Source organism: Cyprinus carpio, unplaced genomic scaffold (assembly GCF_018340385.1).
Source record: "Cyprinus carpio isolate SPL01 unplaced genomic scaffold, ASM1834038v1 S000006763, whole genome shotgun sequence".
In the NCBI taxonomy this organism is placed as follows: Eukaryota; Metazoa; Chordata; class Actinopteri; order Cypriniformes; family Cyprinidae; genus Cyprinus; species Cyprinus carpio.
In genome coordinates, this window is record NW_024879360.1 from 391,928 (window position 1) to 417,984 (window position 26,057).

At 39.9% G+C, this 26,057-nt stretch overlaps 1 protein-coding gene across 1 annotated transcript in view; it reads left to right on the forward strand.

Annotated features, from left to right (window-relative positions):
- Positions 1-26,057, forward strand: part of LOC122144821 (disheveled-associated activator of morphogenesis 2-like) — a 96,629-nt gene that overhangs the window by 66,018 nt on the left and 4,554 nt on the right. Inside the window, exon 2 of the mRNA XM_042755997.1 lies at positions 10,825-11,056. Coding sequence (XP_042611931.1) covers positions 10,825-11,056 — 232 coding nt within the window. The remainder of the gene's footprint in view (positions 1-10,824; positions 11,057-26,057) is intronic.

Consider the following 26,057-nt stretch of genomic DNA (forward strand, 5'->3'; position numbering starts at 1 on the left):
CCCAGCCTTAACAGTTCCTGAGTTCCTCACTGAGAAACCAGCCTCTGTTAATGACTTAAGTTAACTGCAGCTTATCAAATTTGACCCTGTAAAAAGGCTAAACCTTTTATAGTGTGTCTCAATGCAATTTTAACCGCCCTAAATTGAGCGAAAAAACCCTCTTTTAGCATGAAGATAGCGAGCGATGTTCCTCGCGTATCTTAAAATTAAGGCCTTAAGTTATGTATAGCTAGATTGATGCCATACAACTAGACTATTACTCCCGTGGGTTAAACCATTAGCATAGCTAACTAATGTGCCCTCTTGCCCGTTCACGGAGCAAAATTAATCTTAGAATACTGCAGGTCAGTGTTGGATTAATGATAACGGGGAGTCAATCAAAATTGTTGCAACAACCGCATAAGTCCCATTTATCTGGCGAAGAAATCCCAGAAGCAGCTTGTATAAATAGTTTTATACTAAATTTATCTTATATTGGGAGAAGAAACCCCCACTTTCAGTTTTAAATGCATAAGTCTTAAGTCTCACGAAGAAACCTCAGATTAGCTGCATGAATTGAACTGCATGGTGAAGAAATCAAACTGGGCGACGAAGAAATCTCGCTGCAGTATATTTGCTTTTATTAGTGATTTGAGCGATGTTCCTCATCTCCCTAAATTAAAGCTTTCCTTCAACCATCGCATATCATTGTAGTCATTGAAGTGATGCAGTTGAATAGCAAAGTAATGGTTTAATTCTAGTCTAGCTAACTAGTAACTTGCCATTGTCTGTGAAGTGAATGTACTGTTTTGATTTGTGAATTGTTATATGCGATACGTCATAACTGACGGCGCGTGAGTTTCCCATGCAGATTTACAGCAGTGCAAGTTCTGCTTCACTTGCAAGTGTTGTAAGCTTGCATAGGTCTCTTAGCAACATCTGATCCCGGAAGTTGAGAGCAGCCTCTTCTGGTTCAATCTGATAACAGCACCCACGTCACAGACCCTTGTGTAAACAAACCAGTGTAGCCAAAGCTAACTTAACTGTTAGCTGTTACCATCCGACTAACTGACACTGTGAGAGTCTAAAGTGTGAACCACTCCTCTCTCTCTCTCTCACTCCTGGTTTCACTTCTTGTTTACACTATAACCTTCTGTATAGACTCAGTTAGGTTTGCCCCTCCTCACATACGTTGGTTCTTTTTGTGTTTTTTATTTATTTATTTATTTTTTACTTTATTCTACCTCTCTATGATTTCATTTCATTCATTTGTTTTTAGCTTGAAGGTACAGATTCAGCTAAGTTGATTTGAATTAAATCTGAGATTTAATTAAATCAATTTGTTTATTTTTATTATTTCTTTTATTCTCCTAAAGCTATTAGGACATTTTAATTTTAACTTTACCTTATTTTAGTTATTTGACCATCACCATCTTCCCTCTTTATTTTTAGCTTGAAGGTACAGATTCAGCTAAGTTGATTTGAATTAAATCTCAGATTTAATTTAATCAGTTTGTTTATTTTTATTATTTCTTTTATTCTCCTAAAGCTATTGGGACATCTTAATTTTAACTTTACCTTATTTTAGTTATTTGACCATCACCATCTTCCCTCTCAGTATAGGTTAGAGCAGTTCTAGCAACTGTTGTCCCCTTAATGAATGGTACAGGTTTTAGTAGCCTAATTTTCTGTCTATATCCTTCCTTACACCAGGCCCCTGAGCCGACTAGAAACACTTCCTGTTGTTTCTGTTTATTACCTTGAGGTGTTTGATGTGTCCCTGCTAGCGCAGCTAACAGTCTCCCTAGGTTTTATGACCATGCTGCATTACTTTAACAAGTGATAACTGCTTAATCATATCTCCTAAACTAAATAAGGAAAGCCCTCCCTCTGTCTCTTCCTGGTTTTATTTCAGTTTGTTTAGTTGATACCTTCATAGTGATTGAACCTGTCTGAGAACCATCAGAGAATACTTGGTAATAATGTTGATAAACCGAATAGTCTAAGTCATTAAATGACCCCCTAGGTTATCACCCATCAACAGTTTTACTCATAATTTTCAGGTGCTCACTCAGACCAATCATCCACTCCCGCCTTATCGGACACGATCTCTACGCGTTTAGTGTGGGTCACTAACTGTCACTAACCTTCCAGAGGATCCCTGCAGACACACACACCATGTGGACCCACATACCCCAACAAGCTGGCCAGAGCCATTACAACTGTCGACCTAAATACTGCAAAAGGCCACAACACTTGCCTACTTGCAAAACGGGGACTTTTATGCTTGAACTCTGCCAATGCGACCACACAAGACAGACTATCTGCTCAGGATCACCCCCAGCCACGAGGCACACAACATCCTGTACCAGCAGACTGAAACTGTCAAATCGGATTACAAAAACTACAACTACGAGTCTACTACAACGAGTCTACGGCAGATGACAGAACAGGCAACAAGGGAGGAAGGTTTCAACTCCAGAACCTTACCTCCACCCGAAGTCCGCAGTACGCTGGCCTACAGAGAACACAGCGCTGCCTCCATAGAGACTGTTAAAATCCTACCTACCATTAATATTTTGTAGCGTGTGATTTTTTTGCTGATGTTGCCAATTGAAAATGTTTACTATAGTTAAACCATGGTAGTTTTAATTTAACCATGGTTTTGCTATATTAACCATAGTTTAACCATGGTATTTGTAGTAAATCCGTGGCACAAATGGTAGTCAACACGCCAAAAAACCATGGTTACTACAGTTTTTACTATAATTAAACCATGGTTAATTTTTCATAAGGGATCCTACCCACAGTACCAGAACTGACTCTGGAGAGCACATGGGACAGCATGAAAAGATCCTGAGGACATTAAAGGAACTGATCCTGAGAGTGGCCTCACCAGCAGGACAAACATATTCAGACCAGCAGAGTCCTTTTAACTATGAGCGGCATGAGAAACAAACAACCTACCAGAATGCCCTCCTACTAAGAGAAATGCCCAGATCTCAGCCAACAGTCTCTCGCCACAGAGACATCCATCCTAAAGCCAGACAGTCATGGCACCCAGACAACCATCAGCTCCATGAGACCGTACACCCCGTGTACACAACATAACTGGACTTGGAGCATTCATAGAATTGGGCTCAAGTGCGGGAATGTCACCTTTCCAGCCACCCAACTCGTCTAAAGAGTAATGCCAGGTTACAAAGATCACCCTTGACATCTCAGCTGGTCACAAGAACCCAGTCTCAAGGTCAGACCAGCCCACGACTCAGATCCTTGCTAACCAGCCACTGACCACAGGGCCAGCCATTCCATCACCAAGTAATGGCATCACCCAGCCACTTCAGCTGATGCCTGCCCATCCAGGATGATCCAACACCTGTCACCATACCGGTCACCACACAAACCTGGTATCAAGACTCCTGAGGAACCCAATTGAAAAGGGGGGCAACCAGGAAACAGAATGTTTGAAAACAAGGTGAGACTTGGAGCTCCGGTGACACTGAAGTAAACCCAACTTTTAGGTCACCTCTAACTCTTTGATAGACGCAACGTTGAAGCTCAGAAACAGAACTGAACTTTTAAGGCCCCAAAGGTCTGCACTGAACATGCAGTCATACATGTATACCACCTTCTCATTGATAAAGAGGTGCTGGATCACATTGACCCTTTGCTGAACTTGAGACAGCCGAAACTCAAGGCTGAAGTGCAAAACCCCTGCCACTTCAGCCAAACAGTTCACCCAGACTGACTGTCAGGTCACCGAGGTCACGAGAAAATCTCACAGCCAGCCATGATAATATGGCCTTGAGCCTCACACCAGACCTGCCTTCACAAGCAAGTGCATGAGCTTCCCTATGAGACATCGCAACCCCCTTGAGAAGCCCTGTCAAGTGCGAGAACCTTCTGCCAAGACATTACCAGACATTTACTCTAGTGAATATATAAGACTGCAGTCCCAGCCTATACAAAAAGGGGTTGCTGTTCAGCTCAACAGACAGTGTGGCCAAACCCTCAACCACACACCTTCAAGGGAATGGAGGGAACCCAGCCCCACTTTGAGCAACACCCCCTTTTCTGAAGAGACAACTGCCAATGCTAAAGCTGCTCGTTACAAGAGACAATGATGCATAGCTAAAGCTAACTATGTGGACTGACTCAAGACCACCTAACATCAAACTCAAATGGCATCTGCATTCTTTGCCATGCCTGATTTACCCTCATCCCAAGGAGTTTCATCTGACAGCTGGATTCACCAACTACTGCCTCAGTGTTGGTCTAGAACTAAAGGTAGTGCCCACTTCAGCAAAACACTGCTCCCGCCAGAGCACAAACTACTCAGATGACAAAAAGAGCCTGCTCTGCATTTCCTGAACCATCCAGCGATTCTCCAGTCACAACGGAACCTGGAAAGTGATCACAGAGATGTGCCTCCAAACTTTAATGGCCCCTTAACAACCAATGCATCCATACAGAGGACCAATGCCCCAAAGCCACATGGTCAATGGCCCTTTAAGGACGCAATGTTGAGGCACGGTTCAGGAACAGATGCCCAGAACAGGTGTTTTGTGGGTTAACGGCAAATGTCTCCTACAGCAACACTGCAAGCTTCCAGTCATCAAAGTACAAGTGACAGCCATCCTGATCGTCCTTCAGATTGCATCGACTCACGAGAAGTGCATCAGAAAACTCCTGATTTACAGACTCAAAGATATTGTCAATGTTGGATTTTGGCAAGGAAACATTCACATTGGGATACACACACCAGTTATGGTAGCCTACCACGACAGTAACCCACAGCTATACCTGGCCCCAAATCTGCGTATGTGTACACTGACCAAAGACAATCATTATCTCTGCCCCAGCAAGCCCTTCCTCAGAGACAACACTGAAGGAATCTGCGGTTTACAACCCATACAAAGAGAGACACTCTGCCCGGCTGAGGCCAAGCCTAGCACACACGTCACAGAAACGCAAGCAGAGATTGTGGGAAATCAGTGGCTCGTTAACACTTCCATCCATAATGCCACATTGACCTATGACCAGCATGACACTGCCACCCATGTCAGCCTGCCCAACCAGAGTATGTGGATTCAAGTGCCCAAAGGGGATCTGGCACTGTACCACCTTTCAAGTGAAGAGTACCAGTCCGAGGTAAAAATTCCAGCTTTCTTCAAGGGCCACAATCTCACTCTGGAACCTGAATTGGAACTGAACATTGAGAAAGGGGGGGCTCAGACGATTGACATTACCCCAATCGACACAGCCCTCTTAGCACTGTCTTGGCTGCCTGTCCAGACCACCTTTCCCATCGCCCGATCCTGGACCTCCGCCAACACGACACTTTGCTTCGCCACAGCAATCGGATACACACTAACTCTCGGCTTTGCCTTTGTCCTGTTTAACAGAGTCAACGGGATGCAAAGGTTCATGAACGGATGCACAGCTGCCTTTCCTTGAACCTTCAAATGGAGCCACCGGAAAAGTTGAGCCCAGGCTGAGACAATGCTGAACCTGACCAAGGTTAACACCCAAGCTGATGGTCCAAAGGATGAGGAAAATTAGTAACCACCCAGCATCTGACCATCAGGATGCACCTGCCATCTGGCCTTGCTGATCCACCTGCCATCCGACCATCATGACAACCCTTGTCTGACAATGTTTGCGTGGAACATCGTCAGCCAAAAAGGGTGAATTCTGTAGCATCTGCTTAAGATCATGTACGATCATTTGGGCTTTATGTTGTAGGGATTCCTTTAGCCTTTTGACATTTGCATATAAATTACAGAACGTTCTTTAAGGTCTCCCATCCAACTTCAAACACATTCCGAGATAACTAGATAGCCCTCGATGCCAGACACCTAATGGGCCCGGCTGAGCAGCCAGCTCTCTCTCTCTCACACACACACACACTCAAACCTTCTTGCATTTAACTCAGGATATAAGCCATTCCAAATGTATACGATATATCCCTGTGTGTTTGTATGTTTCCCAGCTCATATTAGCATAGTTATGATTCTCTAGTCGTGTTAGTTGACCTCTAAGTGCCTATATTCAAGCATAAGAATGTATCTTTATGTTTCTATCTGTCTTGCATATCTTTCTTTGTACCTAATTAAACCTCTCGGTTTGCCTTAGCTAAATATCTAAAATAGCTAAAAATGCATCATACTATTTGTACCATAGTTTGGGTTACCAGATAACCAGTTAATCACTCCCTTAATAAATTATGCAAATCAGGTGTCATTGAGACAAAGAAACACTTTCCCGCTGAAACTATATGCCTTGTTATTGGTCAATCCAACCAAAAGGAGTGTTACTGGGAAACCAGGAAAAACCTCTTCCACACCCAAAAGGTGTTCTCTTTTACTTCTCTTAACTTGCGGATCCCTGGAAACACCCATCACCTTGGACACCTCGCGACTCCCCTTCTGGGGGGGAGTCCGATCTCCTGGCTTCACTTCGGAGCAGTCAACCCATGGATGAAATGACGAAGGTTTCACTCCTAACAGGATTCAACAGGAATCTACGCATTATACATGCACCGGGACACTTTACTCAGCAACTACAGAACCAATGCAAGTAACAGCTTGTTAACTATTTAGATGCACTTCTAGGCTTTGACCCCTTTTAATTAAGGTGATGAGATTTTTTGATGGTTCTTAACAGGTTGTGATTTAGTTTATGAGTAAATACTGCCATGACTCTCCACTCTCTTGCGCGCGTGAGGCGTGAGCGCTCGCTCGCTTCTCTCACTCTCTGCAGCATACTCTCTCTCTCTCTCTCTCTCTCTCTCTCTCTCTCTCTCGCTCTCTCTCTCTCTCTCTCTCTCCATCCTCCATGCCTTCCTTGCGTTGGCATCTATGTTTAATGTGTGTATGTTTGTGTTTAGTCTGATGTTGCATGTTCCCCTGTAGTGTAGTTGAATAAACATCCATATGTATTCACACTTGGTTGTCTGTGTTTGCTGCTCACTGGACGAGGTCACTTTAAACGTTCCGGTTTCGTTACATGCTCTGGGAGCAATGTATTAGTAATAAAATTATTTTTCGTGGCCAGAGAAATAATTTTACTTAGAGTCAATAAACGATTAACACTGTCCGCCCTGCGGACGAACAAATCATTTTATTGTACTATTAATGATATAATGCTACAAGTAATTCCTGAAGATGAATGTAGTTAATAATAACCCGTTATGATTAATTATGTACATCTCACTTTGAGCTAATTTGATACACACACACACACACACACACACACACACACACATCATGTTGAACAGCACAAAACTTATGGTGCTGCATGTTTTTTTTTGTTGTTGTTGTTGTTGTTTTTTTGTTTTGTTTTTTTACTTAAATGTAATTATTTCATGGGCCTCTCTTCATCAGAGTAAAATGGATGACTCTTAAAATATTTGTGGTCACATTACCAATTTTGTTTATGGTTGGCTGGAAACTAGGGGTGGTCAACTTCCCCAGAGTCTGAAATCCACTAGTAGGAATATGGAGGTGTCTGGTGGCATGTCATTGTGAAGAAAAGCTAGAAAAGGAAAGGGAAAACTTATGATTTTGCAGAAATTCTGACCAAAACAGATGCTGCTGATCACACAAGTGAGAAAAAGTAATGCAAGATATAGAAACCATTTGAGCAGTGTGTGTTAGGAAATGCTCCTCCCTCTCTCCTGACCTACTTCCAGCAGCACACAGGATAGTATGATGTGGTCGTGGGCTGAATGAGAAATGGCAACAGCCATCCCCCTCCCCCCTTACCATCTCTGTTAGATTCTCTCTGTCTGTCTTTATACACCACTGGGCTCTTTAGAGTCAACACAAATTACCCAGTATGCCCTGGCCCTCCCCTGTGGAAAAAATGCATAAGAGACAGCATGAACATTATTATACATCCATGTATGCACAAATTACATTTTTTGTTGTTTTCCAGTGTTTCCACACATCCGTACTTGCATTTATATTAGTGGTGTTTTCAATATCATTAATTAAACAACTGTAATGTATTCATTAGGGGTCATTCACAAGAGGCAGTATCTTTAATTTAACGTTTAACCTTATAATGCAACTAATTTAGAATGTTCTACATAAACAGCAACTTCACTCGCCACATAAATATCTTTCCTAACCCTACTCACAAGCATCTGAAACTTGACATAATAACAATAAATTATTAAAACTGTATACTAAATTTATCTCAGTGTTAAAGTTTAAAGTAGCATTTGTCTTTGCTGTGTTTATGTATTTATAATGTAGCTTTTAGGCTTAAACAAAGGGTTATGCTGGTTGTAACCAGTGACAATCTATATGAAGAGATTTTATTCAATTTAATTGTTTATTTGTATTATTTAGTGGCAACCAGTCTTTCTTTAAAGGGTTAGTTCCCTCAAAAATTAAAATGTTTTACTCACCCTCGAGGCATCCTAGGTGTATATGACTTTCTTCTTTCAGACAAATCCAGTTGGCAAGTTCCAAGCTCTATCATTGCAGTCAGCAGGTGTTGCAGTTGAACAGTCCAGAAGTCGTCAAATAAAGCGTGTGCATTCATAATAAAACGTGCCGCACACAGTTCCAGGGGACTGAATAAAGGCCTTCTGTAGTCAATGCATGCGTTTTTGTAAGAAAAATATCCATATTTCAAATGTAATAAACACTTTTCTCTCACTTCCATTATCTGTCATACGTGAGAGCCATTCTGGCAGATGTTGTAGTTCGTCAGTGTGGACACAAATAAGAAGTACAAACCGAGGATTTGCAAAGAAAAACGTCTGAGGATTTCGAAATAAACCAAGAGGAGACTGTTTTTTCTTCGCTAAAGTAAGGAAACTTTGCTTCCTTTACTACAATAAACAAACTCGTGATACTAGCATTTCTCTTGCAGAATGGCTTCCATGTATGACAGATAACGGAAGTGAGAGAAAAGTGTTTATTACGTTTGAAAAATTTATATTTTTCTTACAAAAACACATACATTCACTACAGAAGGCAATTATTCACCTCCTGGAGCCATGTGTGGCACGTTTTATTATGAATGCGTCATATACACCTAGGATGACTCAAGGGTGAGTAAAACAGTTTAATTTTCATTTTTGGGTGAACTAACCCTTTAAGTCTTTCTCTCTTATCATTCAATTCCAATAGGAAGCTTAGGTTAAAAAAGGAAAATCTGTTTTATTTTTTATTTTTGTAAAGTAATTGAACTCAATATAATAATTTATTAATTCTCAACTCTTACACTTTTTTTTAGGAAAGCCGTCTTGATATAGTGGAAACCTGATCTGGTTCTCATGTTTTTTAGCCAGTTGAGGCTGGTCTAGATTGCTGATCACCTTTAATTTATCTTGGCAGATCATCTTGGACAAGCTAGTTATAGCTACCGGACCACCTTGGACTGGCAAAAATCCAGCAACCATATTATGTCATACTATTTTGATATTAAAGGGGTCATGAACTGCCTCTGTTTTTATGTTGTACTTTTCTCTTATAATGTTATCACGAGCTTATAATGGCAGACTGCTTTCAATATAAGCTGTTTTTAAGAGTAACAGCAAAGTTTTGAGTTCTGAAACATACAGGGTGTTTTTATAGTACAATGACCTCTTATATGTATAAAGATCAAGAGAATTTTGATTTCTCAGTTCATGACCCATTTAATTTTTTTGTAGCAAACACTTGTAATTGCACTTGTAGGGTTTGATATAAGCAAGGCTGACAGTTGTAGTTCCTTCTCACAATTTTGGAAACCACTACCATTCTGATTATGGTGGGTTTAATCGTGAGAGCAGGGAGTCTAGGAATGCTGGGCTCATTTCCCTTTTGTGTCTTCTCTGTTCCGGTGAGTGTGATGGGTACAGCTGCCTCTTCTGACGATTACTCATGTTCTCCCTCACTTTACTTCTCTTTTGCCATTGGCGAACATTGTAGCCTGAAAACAGAGAAGTCTTTGTAGTGCCCTGGGGGTTATTCCAGCACATCCAGAGGGGTGCCAGGCGGTTCCATTCTTTATGCCCACATTGACCGAAGAAGTTCTGGAGAGTGATGAGAACGGTTGTTTTTCAAAAACCCAGTTTCTTCATGGCCACTCCACACAGCTGAAGGGTTCAGCCTTTAGAACAACAGCCTCTGTCTTTCATTGATGTTCCCATTCTGATGTTGAGCAATTAAAGCTGTTAGACTGCTTTGAAACTGCTTTAAATTCAACATCAGTGGTGTAGATGAGTTTAGGGAACCGTATCGGGGAGTATTAAGGGTTTTAAAAAAATGATAATAATAAAAAATAAATAAATAAAGGGAGAATTCAAAACTGTTAATGGGAGGCTTCAGCTTTGGTCAAGAGTTGCTTTTTATTTCTGTGGTTGAATCCTCGACACATGTATTCAGTTTCTTGACATATGTCTTAAAGGGATAGTTCACCCAACAAATGAAAATTCTGTCATCATTTCCTGATCTTCAAGTTGTTCCAAACCTGTATTAATTTCTGTCTTCTGTTGCTGGTAGCCATTGACATGTATGGATAGTGAGTATGGAAAAAAATACTATGGAGTCTGTGGCTAACAGCAACTGTTTGGTTACCAAAAATCTTCAAAATATTATCTTTTGTGTTCAACAGAAGGAAGAAATTCATACAGGTTTGGAACAACATGAAGGTGAGTAAAAAATGAAAATATTTATTTTTGGGTGAACTATCTCTTTAATGTTTCTCAGTAGATTTAAAACCATCTAGTTTGTGATAAATTATTATGTAGATATCTATTATGTAGATATCTATTATGCTGTGTGTGTGTGTGTGTGTGTGTGTGTGTGTTTTAATTCTGATTGGTTCTTTTCTCTCTTTCAGATCATGCCCCCTAGATAGCATACTCTTCGCCTTGCTGGCTGACGGCCCCTCCGGATTGGAGAGGATGCCTCCCCGGAAGCGCACACGGCCCACCCTGGGCTTCCTGTGCTGCTTCAGCAGCAGTGAAACCCCTGAGATCAACCTGAAAGACAGTGAACCACTGCAGCTGCTGGAGTTCAGTGCCCCCATGCCCCCGGAGGAAGAACTGCATGCCCGTTTCTCGGAATTAGTGGTTAGTATTTGCAGCTATTCTGGTGGTCAGGTTTATGCCATTAAATATGTTTAATTTATTACTCTATTCTTTCAAGTAATCCATGTAACACACAAATAGAAAATTCAAGGGGCTAACTGTGTGCAATTAGTGTCACAGTGGCTTTAGCATCTAATTTCTAACATTAGGCAGTTTGGAACACTTGTAGTACAAAAGTTGATTCATAAATAAGGCTTTAGGAATCTATGCAGACTTGCATTATTGAGGTTGAGGCATATTCTTACTAGTTAAGTAAAGCAAACTCGCGGTGGATTGGGAGGGGTTAGTGTGGGATTTGTTACATGCATATCCATATGTCTGCATTTAGAGCAAGACATCAGTGAATAGTTATTAGCATCATAACACCATAAGCCCTGCCCACTGGTGTTCATTTGTTGAATTCTCATTGTTTAATTATGTAATTGGTATGATACATTCTCACCCAACAAATAAAATGTTATATTTGATTTATTCTGAACTCCCCTGAAATCATTATGACTAGTGGATTTTGTGGAACCTTGTTACCGCATATCTTTGTCCAGTATAGAACATACTGAAGGTTCATAGATAAGGAACAGTAGGTACTGGAGACTGGATTTCTGTCTAGCACTGACTTAGCAAGTTGTATTTAAGTGACCAAACAAAGTACACTTTTTGTTATGAGCAACCAGTAGGTGGCCGACTTTAAGGTAGTGGTTAACCTTGCACCCTCTGATTAAGATCAGACTGGTGAGTTTGTGAATGTGAGATTCATGACTCTGCAGTCTGTTTAAGCAAAGAGTTAGAATCAAGTTGAAACTGAATCCTAATGAAATTAGATAAACTCTACAGTAGTGCAAGTAAAAGACCTACTGTACATGCATTACAGCAGGGAAAATATTTATTTTATCCCCTGCTGATATTGTAAGTTTGCCCACTTACAAAGAAATGAAGGGTCTGTAATTGGTTGGTTTATTTTAACAGATAGAGACATAATATCAAAAAAAAAAAAAAAAAAAAAAAAAAAACACATTATATAAAGGTTAGAAATTGATTTGCATTTCAGTGAGTGATATCAGTATTTGATCCCCTACCAACCAGCAAGAATTCTGGCTCCCACAGATTGGTTATGTGCCCCTGTGAAACACAGATTAGTCCTGTCACTTTAAGAAGTTACTCCTAATGTCAGCTCATCAGGTGTATAAGACACACAATCTGTATCTTCCGTTTCAACCTCTCCCACCACCATGGACAAGACCAAAGAGCAGTCAAAGAATGTCAGAGACAAGATTGTAGATCTGCACAAGACTTGAATGGGCTACAAAGACCATGAGCAAGAAGCTTGTTGAGAAGGAGACAACTGTTGGTGTGATTATTCGGAAATGGAAGAAATACAAAACAACCATCAATCGGCCTCGGCCTGGAGCTACATGCAAGATCTTGCCTAATGGGGTAAGGATGATCATGAGAAAAGTGAGGGAGCAGCCCCGAACTACACGGGAGGAACTTGTTAATAATCTTAAGGCAGTTGGGACCATAGTCACCAACCAAAACATTGGTAACACACTACGCCACAATGGACTGTAATTCTGCAGCGCTCACAAGGTCCCCCTACTCAAGAAGGCACATGTACAGGCCCGTTTAAAGTTTGCTAATGAACATCTAAATGATTCAGAGAAGGCTTGGGAGAAAGTGCTGTGGTCAGATGAGACCAAAATTGAGCTCTTTGGCATGAACTCAACTCGCCTTGTTTGGAGGGAGAGAAATGCTGACTATGACCCCAAGAACACCATCCCTACATTCACGGAGGTGGAAACATTATGCTTTGGGGCTGTTTTTCTGCTAAGGGTACAGGATGACTTCACCACATTGAGGGGCAAATGGATGGGGCCATGTATTGTATAATCTTGGACAAGAACCTCCTGTCTTCCAGCATGACAATGACCCGAAACATACTGCCAAGGCAACAAAGGAGTGGCTCAAGAAGAAGCACATTAACCCTCTGGAGTCGATTATCGCGTATACGCGTTTTGGGGTATTTTCTCCTGATAACCCCGAAAAGAACTTAAATTACACTTTCAGTTTTGATCGTACAGATAAGTGCAATACATCAATCGAATCTGTAAAGGGTCTACTTTTTTTTTGTATACAGACATAATAACAACAAAACTTTGTGCACTTATAAAATAAAGATAACAAACAAGGAGTGCTGTCTGCAGCCTTTGTCTGCGCTGATCTTCAGATACAAATGCGTCATTAAAATGAACTGTAACTCAGTGAATACTCAAGACAGAGACATGAGAGAGATATCTATAGAAAGCCTGACATGTCTACTTTTAAACTAAACAAGTGCTGCTGAAAACAAATATTCTGTGATAAAGTAATCCATATGAAAAACAACGCGATGTCCGTTTTTCACGTCTCCCTTCATTATCTTGTAATGCGACCACGCCCCCGCGCCCGAGCGCGCTTTTGAGATTCAAATATTTCACTGAAGCGCGCGGCTTTTGAATACGCCCCACACAACAGAAGACAACGCAGCGAGACTGTTCAAGTTTTTATTATTTTTACTGTTTGCTTCGCGATGAGAGGAATAAGACATAATTCACCCCAAAAAGATGTGATGTGGTTGAGGATTTGAGATTTGGATTTCCTCAGAAAAAAAAGAATGAAGTGCTTTATTCAGCAGAGATCATAAACATGAGTAAGTCTCTTTTTATTTATTTATATACTTGTACTAGTTTTCACATAACGTGTAAACATTTTACTAGTTAGACTTTTTCCAAAGACTTTTTCCAAACTATAATTCCTGACTAAATGTATAATCAAGTGAAATATTATAAAGTTTCAATAACAAATACACTACTATACCATTCAAAAGCTTGATGTAAATAATATAAATGTAACAATAAATGTAACTGTAACAAATGTAACAATCATTGCTGTTCTTCTTTCAATTTTTCCCCCCCTAAAAAACCTAAAAAAAAAAATATTCTCAGCTCTTTTCAACATTAATAATAATAATAATAATAATAATAATAATAATAATAATGATAATAATAACAATAAAAAATTGTTTTGTAGAAAATAAGATTGTTAAAAGGATTTCTGAAGGATTGTGTGACTGGAGTAATGATGCAAAAAATTCAGTTTGAAAGTCAGCTTTGATTGTTCCTAATAAACTGTTTAACTGCACTCACAAGTGAATATTAAATTATGTTGTGGGATAATTAAATATATTCTAAATAAACTACAAACATAAAATTATATACATTTATTTTGTCCTCACATTCTTTCTTGTAACTCATCCCTCTCAGTGACACAGCTGACTGAATGGCTCATTATGCAGCTCATTATGCAGGCCTTTGTCTTCTCAGGTGTGAATTCATGATAGTTGACGCCTACTCGCATATGACTTTTACCAACAAAAAGTGTCTCAGAAAATTTAAATCAATATATTTTTTCTGTAAGTGAGTAAACAAGATGATTTTCACATCATTTAGAAAAAAAAAATTCTAGGCTACAAGCTCCAGTTCTCAAAATTCCTGGGAACCAATTTTCTGTATGTGTTTTATTGCCTTATTCAAGTGATTTTAACATTTTTAGTTTTTCACTAACCACGCATAACATTTTTTTTTCTCAAAAACACAATCATGTACATACATGCTGCTCACATATTATTATAGCCTAGTTTGTGCTGATTACAGTGAGATTAGACTTTAGCCATTTAGATATTTATAAGAAACTGAAAAAAGCACAAATGTCAGGGCATGACAAAACTTCTCCAGGCCCCAAAAATACCCTTAGACTCCAGAGGGTTAAGGAGTGGCCTAGCCAGTCTCCAGACCTCAATCCTATAGAAATTCTGTGGAGGGAACTGAAACTTTAATTTGCCAAACGACAGCCAAGTTACCTTAAGGATTTAGAGAGGATCTGTAAAGAGGAGTGGATCAAAATCCCTCCTTAGATGTGTCCAAACCTGGTGACCAACTACAAAAATGTCTTACCTCTATGCTTACCAACAAGGGTTTCTTCACCAAGTACTAATTCATGTTTTGCTTGGGGATCAAATACTTATTTCACTCAATGAAATGCAAATCAGTTTCTAACCTTTATATAATGTGTTTTTTTGTTTGTTTGTTTGCATTTTTTGGTTGGTATTCTGTCTCTACACGTTAAAATAAACCTACCGTAAAAATTACAGACCCTTCATTTCTTTGTAAATGGGCAAACTTACAAAATCAGCAGGGGATCAAATAAATATTTTCCCTACTGTATACCTTTGCCTCTACACCGTTGAATTCTGTTGTTGGGCTAATGGGTGGTCCTTACAAATCTGTCAACAACAGGATAAACGGAAGAGTAAAAGAGTGTTTCCTGTGATTTGCCGTGTTAAAACAGCTTGTTTGTGTCTCTGTATAGACTTCAGAAGGATTTGATTGCCAGAAACAAGTGGATGGTTTGTAATGGTGTCCCAGATCGTGTTGCAGTTATATGTATGTTTGGAGCATTTGACTGCAGATTGTTTTGTAAAAAGGACACAGTTTAGTAGAGAGCTCTAAAATAAACTTTTGTTGAAAGATGAAGCAGCCAACGGCATTGGATTTTACAGAAGCTGCATTGCAAACCAGAAGTAAGCAATTTTATAATGCTTTGTCTGTAAATGACAGTTTTTGGATTATATTTTCAAAACACATATAATAATATAACGTGAATATAACATTATATTATTGAATATAATATTTTTTCCACATACATGTTAGGTCAACCTCAAGGAGCATATTAGAATAATTGTTAAAAAAAATCATGTCATGAACCCTTTAAGAGGTGACGACTTTGCCACATTCCTCATTAATAAAATTAAAACCATCAGTGCACAACTTTCCACACCACAATCTGTCAATCATCCTAATACTTGTCTGCTCGATTCTATTCCATCTCATCTCCTTCAAGCCATTTCTCCTGCAGATGTACCTGCACTCACATCATTAACACATCTCTTCACACTGGTGTTTTTCCCTCAGCATATAGACAGGCTCATATAACCCCACTACTTAAAGGGGTCATCGGATGCCCATTTCCCACAAGTTGATAGGATTTTTTAAATGTCTTAATGAAAAGCCTATAACATACTTTGGTTAAAATTTCTCAATGTACCCTGTCAAAATCAGCTCTGTTTTCAGCAAGCCATTTCAGTCCATATTCCTTTAAATGCTAATGAGCTCTGCTCACGCCCACCCGTCTCTTCCGTGGAGTGATGAGCCGTTCTCATGATACTGTTTACGATAGCCGCAGAACTTGCTAACTAGTGCATTATTAGGCAAGGCGAGGGAGGTTTATTTATATAGCACATTTCATACACAATGGTAATTCAAAATGCTTTACATAAAAGGAATAAAATAAAATAATCATAAAAAAAATCACAACAATAAAATAAGAAATTTAAAAACTTTTAAAATTATGTAAAATTGATTTAAAATGAATTTAAAACAGTTAAAAATAGAAAATGATTATACATAAAATACAGTGCAGTCAGTTCGGACGTAGCACAGTGCTCATTCAGTAAATGCACAGCTAAACAGTGAGTTTTGAGTCTCGATTTAAATGTGGCTAATGTTTAAGTACATCTGGGACAGTATTCATGACAAATCTTAGTGCTAAGAGTTGCTCCTAGTAGCAAAATTCTAAGAAAATTATTAGAAATGTGAGTGTTTCCTCTTAAAATTAAAGAAAAGATCCTAGTAAAGAAAAAAGTAATTCAGAGAGCATCTTAACCCATAGAAGAGGTCTTAAGGTCCAAAATTGTTAGGAGTATGGACGAGGACTTTTTTAAGAGGCTAAAGAGTTTCTTTAGCAGTGGAAAAAATGGACAAAACACGAAGAGGGAGAAGAAGTGTCTTACACACAATGCATGAGAATGAGTTAACAAGACGCTACACATTAGATTGTGCAGGGATTATGTTTGTGACCGATCTTTTTAGAGACAAGCTAACATCTCTGACACTGCGCAGAAATGCCATAGCGCCAGAAATGGTAGTAATCACTACATTAACTACATTAACATATTTGGCAACTGGAAAAATGCAACTATGCAGCAGTGATGATTTGTGTCTGTCACAACCTTCTATAAGCAAAGTGATAACGAGAGAGAGAGAGATACAGAGAAAATGGTAAAACATGAAAAATTATGTTAAGGCTTATAATAGACCCTACTCTTAAAAGTGGTCTTTTATTTCCATCTTGGACAACCAACCAATCACAGTCTTCAAAAGACTCTGTCATAGCTAGCAAAGGGGTTGGCCCCACCTCCTCAATAAGATAAAAGTTTTTGTCTTTTCCTCCCTCAGAGTTACTTTCAGATTGGTCCTGAATCACTTTTAAGCTAAGACTCCTAGAAAATTTTCCCTTGGTATTTCTAACTGACCTGATCCTAATGATATGAGTGGTCTGTTAGGTTTATATTCATTGAGCATATCTGCAATGTATTTAGGTCCTAGGCCATTGAGTAATTTATAAACGAGTAAAAGTACTTTAAAATCAATCCTAAATGTAACTGGAAGCCAGTGTTAGGACCTGAGGACTGGTGTGATATGCTCAGATTTGTTGGCTCTAGTTAGAATCCTGGCATGAGCTGCAGCTCTCTAATGGTCTTCTTGGGAAGGCTAGTGAGGAGACCATTACAATAATCCACCCTGCTTGGGATAAAGGCATGAACAAGTTTCTTCAAGTCTTGATTGGAAACAAAACATCTAATTTTTGCAATGTTTTTGAGATGGTATTATGCTGATTTAGTTACTGCTTTGACATGACTACTGAAGCTAAGGTCTGTCTCCAGAATCACAAATTAAGATTCTTGACTTGGTTTCTTAGTTGTTTGACCCCTTGAGTCAAGGTATGCAATCACCTTGAGAACTTAATTTTTGTTTCCAAATGGGGAAGTCGTGGCCTAATGGTTAGAGAGTCAGACTCGCAATCCAAGGGTTGTGAGTTCGAGTCACGGGCCAGTAGGAATTGTAGGTGGGGGGAGTGCATGTAAAGTGCTCTCTCCACCCTCAATACCACAACTGAGGTGCCCTCGAGCAAGGCACCGAACCCCCAACTGCTGCCAGGGCGCCGCAGCATAAATGGCTGCCCACTGCTCCGGGTGTGTGTTCACTGCTGTGTGTGTGCACTTTGGATGGGTTAAAAGTAGAGCACGAATTCCGAGTATGGGTCACCATACTTGGCTGTATGTCACGTCACTTTCACTTTCACTTTCACTTTTCACTTTGTTTAACTGAAGAAAGTTCTGGCACATCCAACTGTTAATTTCAACAGTGCATTGGCAGAGGGAGTCAATGGGGCTGTAGTCATTTGCAGATAAGGCTAGGTAAATTTGGTTGTCATCTGCATAGTTGTGATAGGCAATTTGGTTCTTTCTTATTATTTGACATAGAGGGAGCATATACAGGCTGAATAAGAGTGGTGCAAGAATTGCGCCTTGTGGGACTCAGCATGTCATGGACGTCCACTTAAACTTATGCTCTCCTATACTCAAATAATAACCTCCCCCTTCTTACTATGACCTGAACCAATTGAGTACCACCCCAGAAAGCCCGACCTAGTTTTCCAGTCTCTCTAGAAGTATGTTATGATCGACAGTGTCAAACACAGCAACAAGATTTAGTAGTACCAGCACTGATATTTTGCCAGAATCAGAATTAAAGTAAATATCATTTATTATCTTTATGAGCGCTGTCTCTGTGTTGTGATGCTGTCAGAAAACAATTGTCAAGTCAAGTCATCTTTATTTATATAAAGCTTTAAACAAAAAAGATTGCGTCAAAGCAACTGAACAACATCAATTAGGAAAGCAGTGTGTCAATAATGCAAAATGACAGTTAAAGGCAGTTCATCATTGAATTCAGTGATGTCATCATGCAGCTCAGTTCAGTTTAAATAGTATCTGTGCAATAATTTGCAATCAAGTCAACAATATCGCTGTAAATGAAGTGTCCCCAACTAAGCAAGCCAGAGGCGACAGCGGCAAGGAACCAAAACTCTAATTCTCCAAGTTTTAGCCCAACGCAGTTTTAATTTTCTCATCCTGCGCCGCGTTGTTTAAATAGCAAATGCATTTGCACCCATTTGTATGCCCATGGGCGTGCTGTTCTAAAAAAGAGGTGTGTTCAGGCGCATTGTTGGCGTGTTGCTATTTTGAGGAACTGAAAATAGACTGCGCCATAGACCAACTCAAACCTGGTCATAAGTCTAAAGTCAATGGCATAATATTTTTGTTGTTGTTGTTATTTAAAGAGCATGTTAGTAGAAAATGTGCCTCTGTGCGGGTCCACAATGTGCATTACACACAGCAGCAAACAAACATGCCAAAAATTAAAAATTAAAGGATTACCCCAAAAAATTAAAGGATTGCCCCAAAACACACCCATTACTCATTAAGAGATGGGGGACAACCCTTTTAGACCATGCGCCAGGAGCACCGACCATTTTTTCCATCGTTATACTAGCAAAAGTGGATTCGGAAATGCCCTAAGTGCACCTGTGCCCTGCGCTTTAGACCATCCACTTAGATCGTTAAAATAGGGCCCATAGTCTTCATAAATAACACACTAGTGTTCTCATTAATGCATCGCTTTCTGACAGAGACAGATCTAGATTCAGTGATAGCAGAGATCAATATATTAAAGAAAATACACAAGTGATCAGATAGTGCCACATCCTTAATAACAATGGATGAAATGTTTAGAACTCTACTGATGAGTAAATCTAGAGTGTGTCCTCGATTGTTTGTGGGTCCATGCATATGCAGAATCAGGTCAAAAGTTTTTAAAACAATTATCATTTATTTTGTAGTTTTGATTTCTGCATTATCTATGTGAATATTAAAATCCCCTGCAATAGCAAAACAGTCAAACTCTGAGGAAATCATTGTTCTGTGAACTCTTCAACAAAGGCTGGAGTGTATTTTGGAGGCCTGTAAATAATAATAAATAGAATGCGTGGGGTACCTTTCAGCACAATATCTGGATATTAAAAATACACTTGCTTGCATTGGTAGACATCTTTAAATAGTGCAGCTACACCTCCATCTCTCATAATAGTCCTGCAGACACTTATAAAAGTAAAGTCAGGAGGGGCTGTTTCATTGAGGACCGTTGCACTGCAGCTGTCTTCTAGCCACGTTTCGTTTAAAAATATAAAATCCAGGTTGTTTGTGGTCATTAAGTCAGAAATTATTTATTCTTTAGTGAGCAAATGTTTAAAAATCCAAACTTGATGGCATTACGTTTTGTCCCTACAGCAATCTTAGTTTGATGCATAATACGCCACAGATTAGATGGGTCAGCCATAAGGCTTGAGAAGGCCTTAGACTTTCTATCACATGATAAAACAGAAATAGAGAAAGCTACAGGTACAATGGGACCCGACACATATCACAGAGAGCTGTTACCAGTTGTTTTTGGTTCACCTAGAGCAGATGGAGGAGGGTTTGGGCCCTGGCGTTGCTTGTTGGGCCCTGAGCAGTGTTGTGGCTGCATGGTGTTATCAGTGACCTAGTGGGATGTGTCAACCACATGATGACTCGGAAGCTGATATGAAGTTCTGTGGTCACTCATACTTTGTCCAGGTGTGTGTACCATTCAGGTTGAGTGGATTGGCACACACTACTGAAGGATGATGGAGGGAGAAATAGATATTGTCCTTTAGCACAAGTTTGTTTAGGAAAGGAAAAGCGATTTGCAAAGATTGAAAACAGAAAAGAACCTTACACTCACTTCTTCTGTAGGTGAGGCTGGATCACAAATGATTCACACAAACATAAACGCATTTAGGCAGATCACGGGTTCACTCCCTTCAAAAACAAAGGTAATCCACTGCATCTTCAGCTGCTCAGATGTCAGGAGTAAATGATGACTGCTATTTTCATTATTACATCCAAAAACAGAACCCCTCAATCGCTTATGAGCCATTCTTGTCTAGTCCTGCTCCAGTGTCGAAACAGTGGGCGGACTGATGAGAGCTCACTTAGGGCGTGTCTAAGGTAAAACGCTATTGTCAATCAACAATCGTGGGAGGGGCCTGGATCCATGTAACATCACACAGACAGGCATCTGAGAATGGCTTGATATGAGAAAGGGGAAGTGATTTAACAAGATAAAAAAAAAAAAAAACACTGGGTGGATATTTATCATTATAGGGTGGTTGTGTACACACATTGCCAACACACAAGTTGTAAAAGTGCATGTCGCATCTGATGACCCCTTTAAGAAACCTACCCTTAACCCATCTTTTTTAGGGAACTACAGACCAGTTTCCCCTCTTCCTTTCATTGCAAAAACACTTGAAATGAGCTGTGTTCAACCATGCCTTTCTCACACGGAATAACCTCCTCAACAGGAACCAGTCTGGTTTCAGAAGTGGACATTCAAACTAGGGGTGTCGAAATTAATTGTTTCTACAATGCATCGCAATGCAGACAAGGACAATTCAGTATCGGTTCAGTAATAGACCATAACCGATAACGTACTGACACTTTTCTGACGTTATTTGTCATATATGTGTTATTTGTCATATAAGTCCCGGGTATACTTTGATTTCACAGCCGTGTCAACACAGCTTTCAAAGTATACTCAACCGCAGATGAGCACGGATGGACAAGCTCACGACACATGCGCAGTACCACCTACTTGACTTGTGCTTTTTCTCAACATTAACCTCACACATGCACTGTTGTAATAACGCTGGGTGACAACCAATCGCTGTGAGAAAAAGATTAAACACAAATAGGGTGTAAACATGGTTTTCAGAGGCTTGCTCTGCCCTAAATTTGACACGTCACAAAGCAGTGGCGTTGTAGCGTTGCCAGCGGCACTGAGCGCAGATTTGATGCTGTAGTGGAAACACACCATTATGCTTTCGAATCGCTCTCATGGTTGATGTCATACACTCATCCTGCGCAGCACTACTTCAAATCGAACGCGCCTAATGGCGGAGGGAGGCGAGATGAGATTGCGAGTAATTAAAAATGCTCCAACTTCTTTAAAAGCCGACATCTGGGCACATATATCATATAGAATATATCATAGTCGTGGAGAAGTCATGGCCTAATGGTTAGAGATTCAGACTCATAATCCAAAGGTTGCGAGTTCGAGTCTTGGGCCAGCAGGAATTGTAGGTGGGGGGAGTAAATGTACAGTACTCTCTCCACCCTTAATACCACAACTGAAGTGCCCTTGAGCAAGGCACCGAACCCCAACTGCTCCCCGGGCGCTGCATCATAAATGGCTGCCCACTGCTCCAGGTGTGTGTTCACGGTGTGTGTGTGTGTGTGTGTGTTTGTGTGTTCACTGCTGTGTAAGCACTTTGGATGGGTTAAATGCAGAGCACGAATTCTGAGTATGGGTCACCATACTTGGATGTATGTCATGTCACTTTAATATATTGATATCGAATTGAACCGAATTGATGACATGATAATCGTAACCGAACTGAACCGTGAGACCAGTTTAGGTTCACACACCTAATTCAAATGAAACTGCCTTGCTCTCAGTTGTTGAAACCCTAAGAAAGGCAAGAGTGGATTCCAAATCTTCAATACTTTCTTGCTGGATCTGTCTGCTGCTTTTGACATGGTTAACCACCAGATCCTCAACCTTGTTAAGACAGAACTGCTTGTGGTTCCATCAAACCCATCGTTTCATCACAATTTCACCATCCAGCTAGGCACATCAACCATATCTTCTTAAAAAACAGCCAGAAATCTTGGAGTTATGATTAATGATTAGCTGACTTTCTCACTTTTTCTTACTTTTTCTTGCTAAAACTGCCCGGTCCTGCAGATTTGCTTTATTCAGCATAAAGAAAATCAGGCCTTTTCTTTCGGAACATGCTTCACAACTCCTTGTTCAAGCTTTTGTTCAGTCCAGGCTGGACTATTGCTCTCTTGGCAGGTCTTCCTGTCAGTTCTATCAAACCTTTACAATTAATCCAGAACATGGCAGCAAGATACATTTTTAATGAGTCAAAAAGAATGCATGCCATACATCTGTTTATCATTTTTCACTGGCTACCTATAGCTGCCTCATCCCAAAGAAGCACAAAATCGCTTTCACTGACTTTTACATTAAATGTTCCCTCCTGGTGGAATGACCTGTCCAACTCAATTTGAACAGCTGAGTCTTTAGCCATCTTCAAGAATCAAATTATACAATTAACAAAAAAAGGCCTCTAACATAAGCTAGCTCTATTCTTTTTCTATTCCATCTGTTTTCTTTTTATTTATTATATAATAATAATAATAAAAAGCTGTTTAAATTATTTTGATGGCTTCCATTGTCCTCATTTGTAATTTGTTTTGGATAAAAGCATCTGCTAAATGCAAATGTAATGTTTAGGAGAAAATTGAGTTGCAAGAAGGATTCCCTTTCTGTCTGTATTTTTTTCTGTCTGGCTAAACTGTCTTTCCCCACCCTGTATTTCAGCTAAAAACAGAATGTGGAAAGGAAAAAATAAAGCTCATCATTTGGAGACAAAGTATGCCCAACATATGGGAGCAGTTAGGTAAATCACAGCAACCACATGCTTAATACACAAAGAAAAGACTCAATGATTATTTTTGGTAAAAATAAATAATGATTGTAAAAAGTAGACTGCTGCCATTCTTTCATTCTGGATTATCCCTATAGATTTAAACAAACAAACGAGCAAGCAAACAAACAGTCTTATTGTACTGCTGTGCCAAACATTTAAATGGCTTGTCTGCACAACATGGATAAAAACTTGTCAATTTGCCGCAAAGACAAAAAAAGTGTTTTGCATATATGAGGAATGTCAAAACCTGCACTTTTTGAAGTAATGAAATAAATATTGTCTCACAGGAAGCTTTAAGAAAGCTGACAGATCTGGGTCACAGTTGGCAGGATTAAGAGTTTTAACAGTTTTTTTGGAATATGATATGATAAACATGCATACAGAGGCCAACTTTTCTTTGGTGAAGTTGTGCACAGACGTGTATACAATTTGGTTTATATTTATTAACTTTATAAATCTGTGGGGTTGCAGAATTTCAGCTGCTTTGGTGTTAATAAAATTAACAACAGGTGCACTAGATGGGCAACCATTAGAAAACCCCAAAAACAGGAATGGTTTTACAGGTGGAGGCCACTGACATTTTTTCCATACTAATCTTTTCTGATTGTTTGTCACTAGTTTTGCATTTGGCTAGGGTCAGTGTCACTACTGGTAGCATGAGGCGATACCTGGACCCTACAAAGGTTGCACAGGCAGTCCAACTCCTCCAGGATGGCACATAAATATGTGCCATTGCCAGAAGGTTTGCTGTGTCTCCCAGTCTCAAGAGCATGTAGGAGATTCCAGGAGACAGGCAGTTACTCTAGGAGAGCTGGACAGGGCAGTAGAAGGTCCTTAACCCATCAGCAGGACCTGTATCTGCTCCTTTGTGTGCAAGGAGGAACAGAATGAGCACTGCCAGAGCCCTACAAAATGACCTCCAGCAGGCCACTGGTGTGAATGCCTCTGAGAAAACAATCAGAAACAGACTTCATGAGGGTGGCCTGAGGGCCTGATGTCGTCTAGTGGGCTCTGTGCTCACTGCCTGGCACCGTGTAGCTTGATTGGCATTTGCCATTGAACACCAGAATTGGCAGGTCCGCCTCTGGCGCTCTGTGCTTTTCACAGATGAGAGCAGGTTCACCCTGAGCACGTGTGACAGATGTAAAAGGGTCTGGAAAAGTTTTGGAGAATGTTATGCTGCCTGTAACATTGTTCAGCATGACCAGTTTGGTGGTGGGTCAGTGATGTTCTGGGAAGGCATATCCATGGAGGAACACAGAGACCTCTACAGGATAGACAATGTCACACTTACTGCCATTAGGTATCGAGATGGAGTCCTTGGACCCGTTGTCAGACCCTACACTGGTGCATTGGGTCCTTGTTCCTCCTGGTGCATGACAATGCCCGGCCTCATGTGGCGAGAGTATGCAGTCAGTTCCAGGAGGATGAAGGAATTGATACCATTGAATGCAACAAGTGGAAAACCTTACTTTCCGCAAAAATAGCTACTTTTAAAAGTGCCTTTCCCAACACAGCTATCTTCCTTTCCATAATTTCAGAATTCTAAGATACATTTACTAGTCATTTACATATTTATTTGCAACATATGCAGCTAAATAGTTAACACATCTTTCTTGTACTTTTGATAGGCTCTCTATGAACATTTCACAAATCTCTTTAAAACAAAGAACCTTTCGTTGGTATGATATTTTGTTATTTAATGCTTAGAACCACTGTGCATCACAATCATTCATTTTATAAGATTTTGATTGGCCAAGCAGTATTCCAAGGGTGCTGATATTTAGTCTACAATCATTGGAATTTTTACATTTTGCTGTCATTCCACTTGTCTCTGTATTTGCCGTTCCAAACTGGCTGTCAATCTGTCCATTAGTTGTGGAGATTTTTGAGGGTATTTTTCAACAGTTACTGTTTGTGTGTGTGTGTGTGTGTGTGTGTGTGTGTGTGTGTGTGTGTGTGTGTGTCTGTTATGAGTGCGTGTTATGAGTGTGTCACTAAATCATCTGATTAATTAAGGGACAACCCACCGTGTGTTTATCAGAGACATGCGTCGGTTGATTCTACTTAGATCTTGTTGAGAAAAAGTCATGTAATATCACATTTACAGTCATGTTGAGAGTCTAAATATAAGCACAACAACTTTATCTGTGGCCACATACCAACAGGCTGTTCACGATAAATGTTGTTTCATAGCAGCTTTACAGAAAATGCATGTTTCTTCATTACAATTACGAGTAATCAGAGGTGACTGTGTCAAAATACTTTTTATATGGTAGAAATGTTTAGTTCCAGGATAAAACAAATCATGCAATAAGGTAATTGTGGCATTTAACCAGAAACAATGAACATGCTATGATCAGTGTTTTAATATTAATATTGCAATATTGCTTAGTGAAGTCTCACATACACA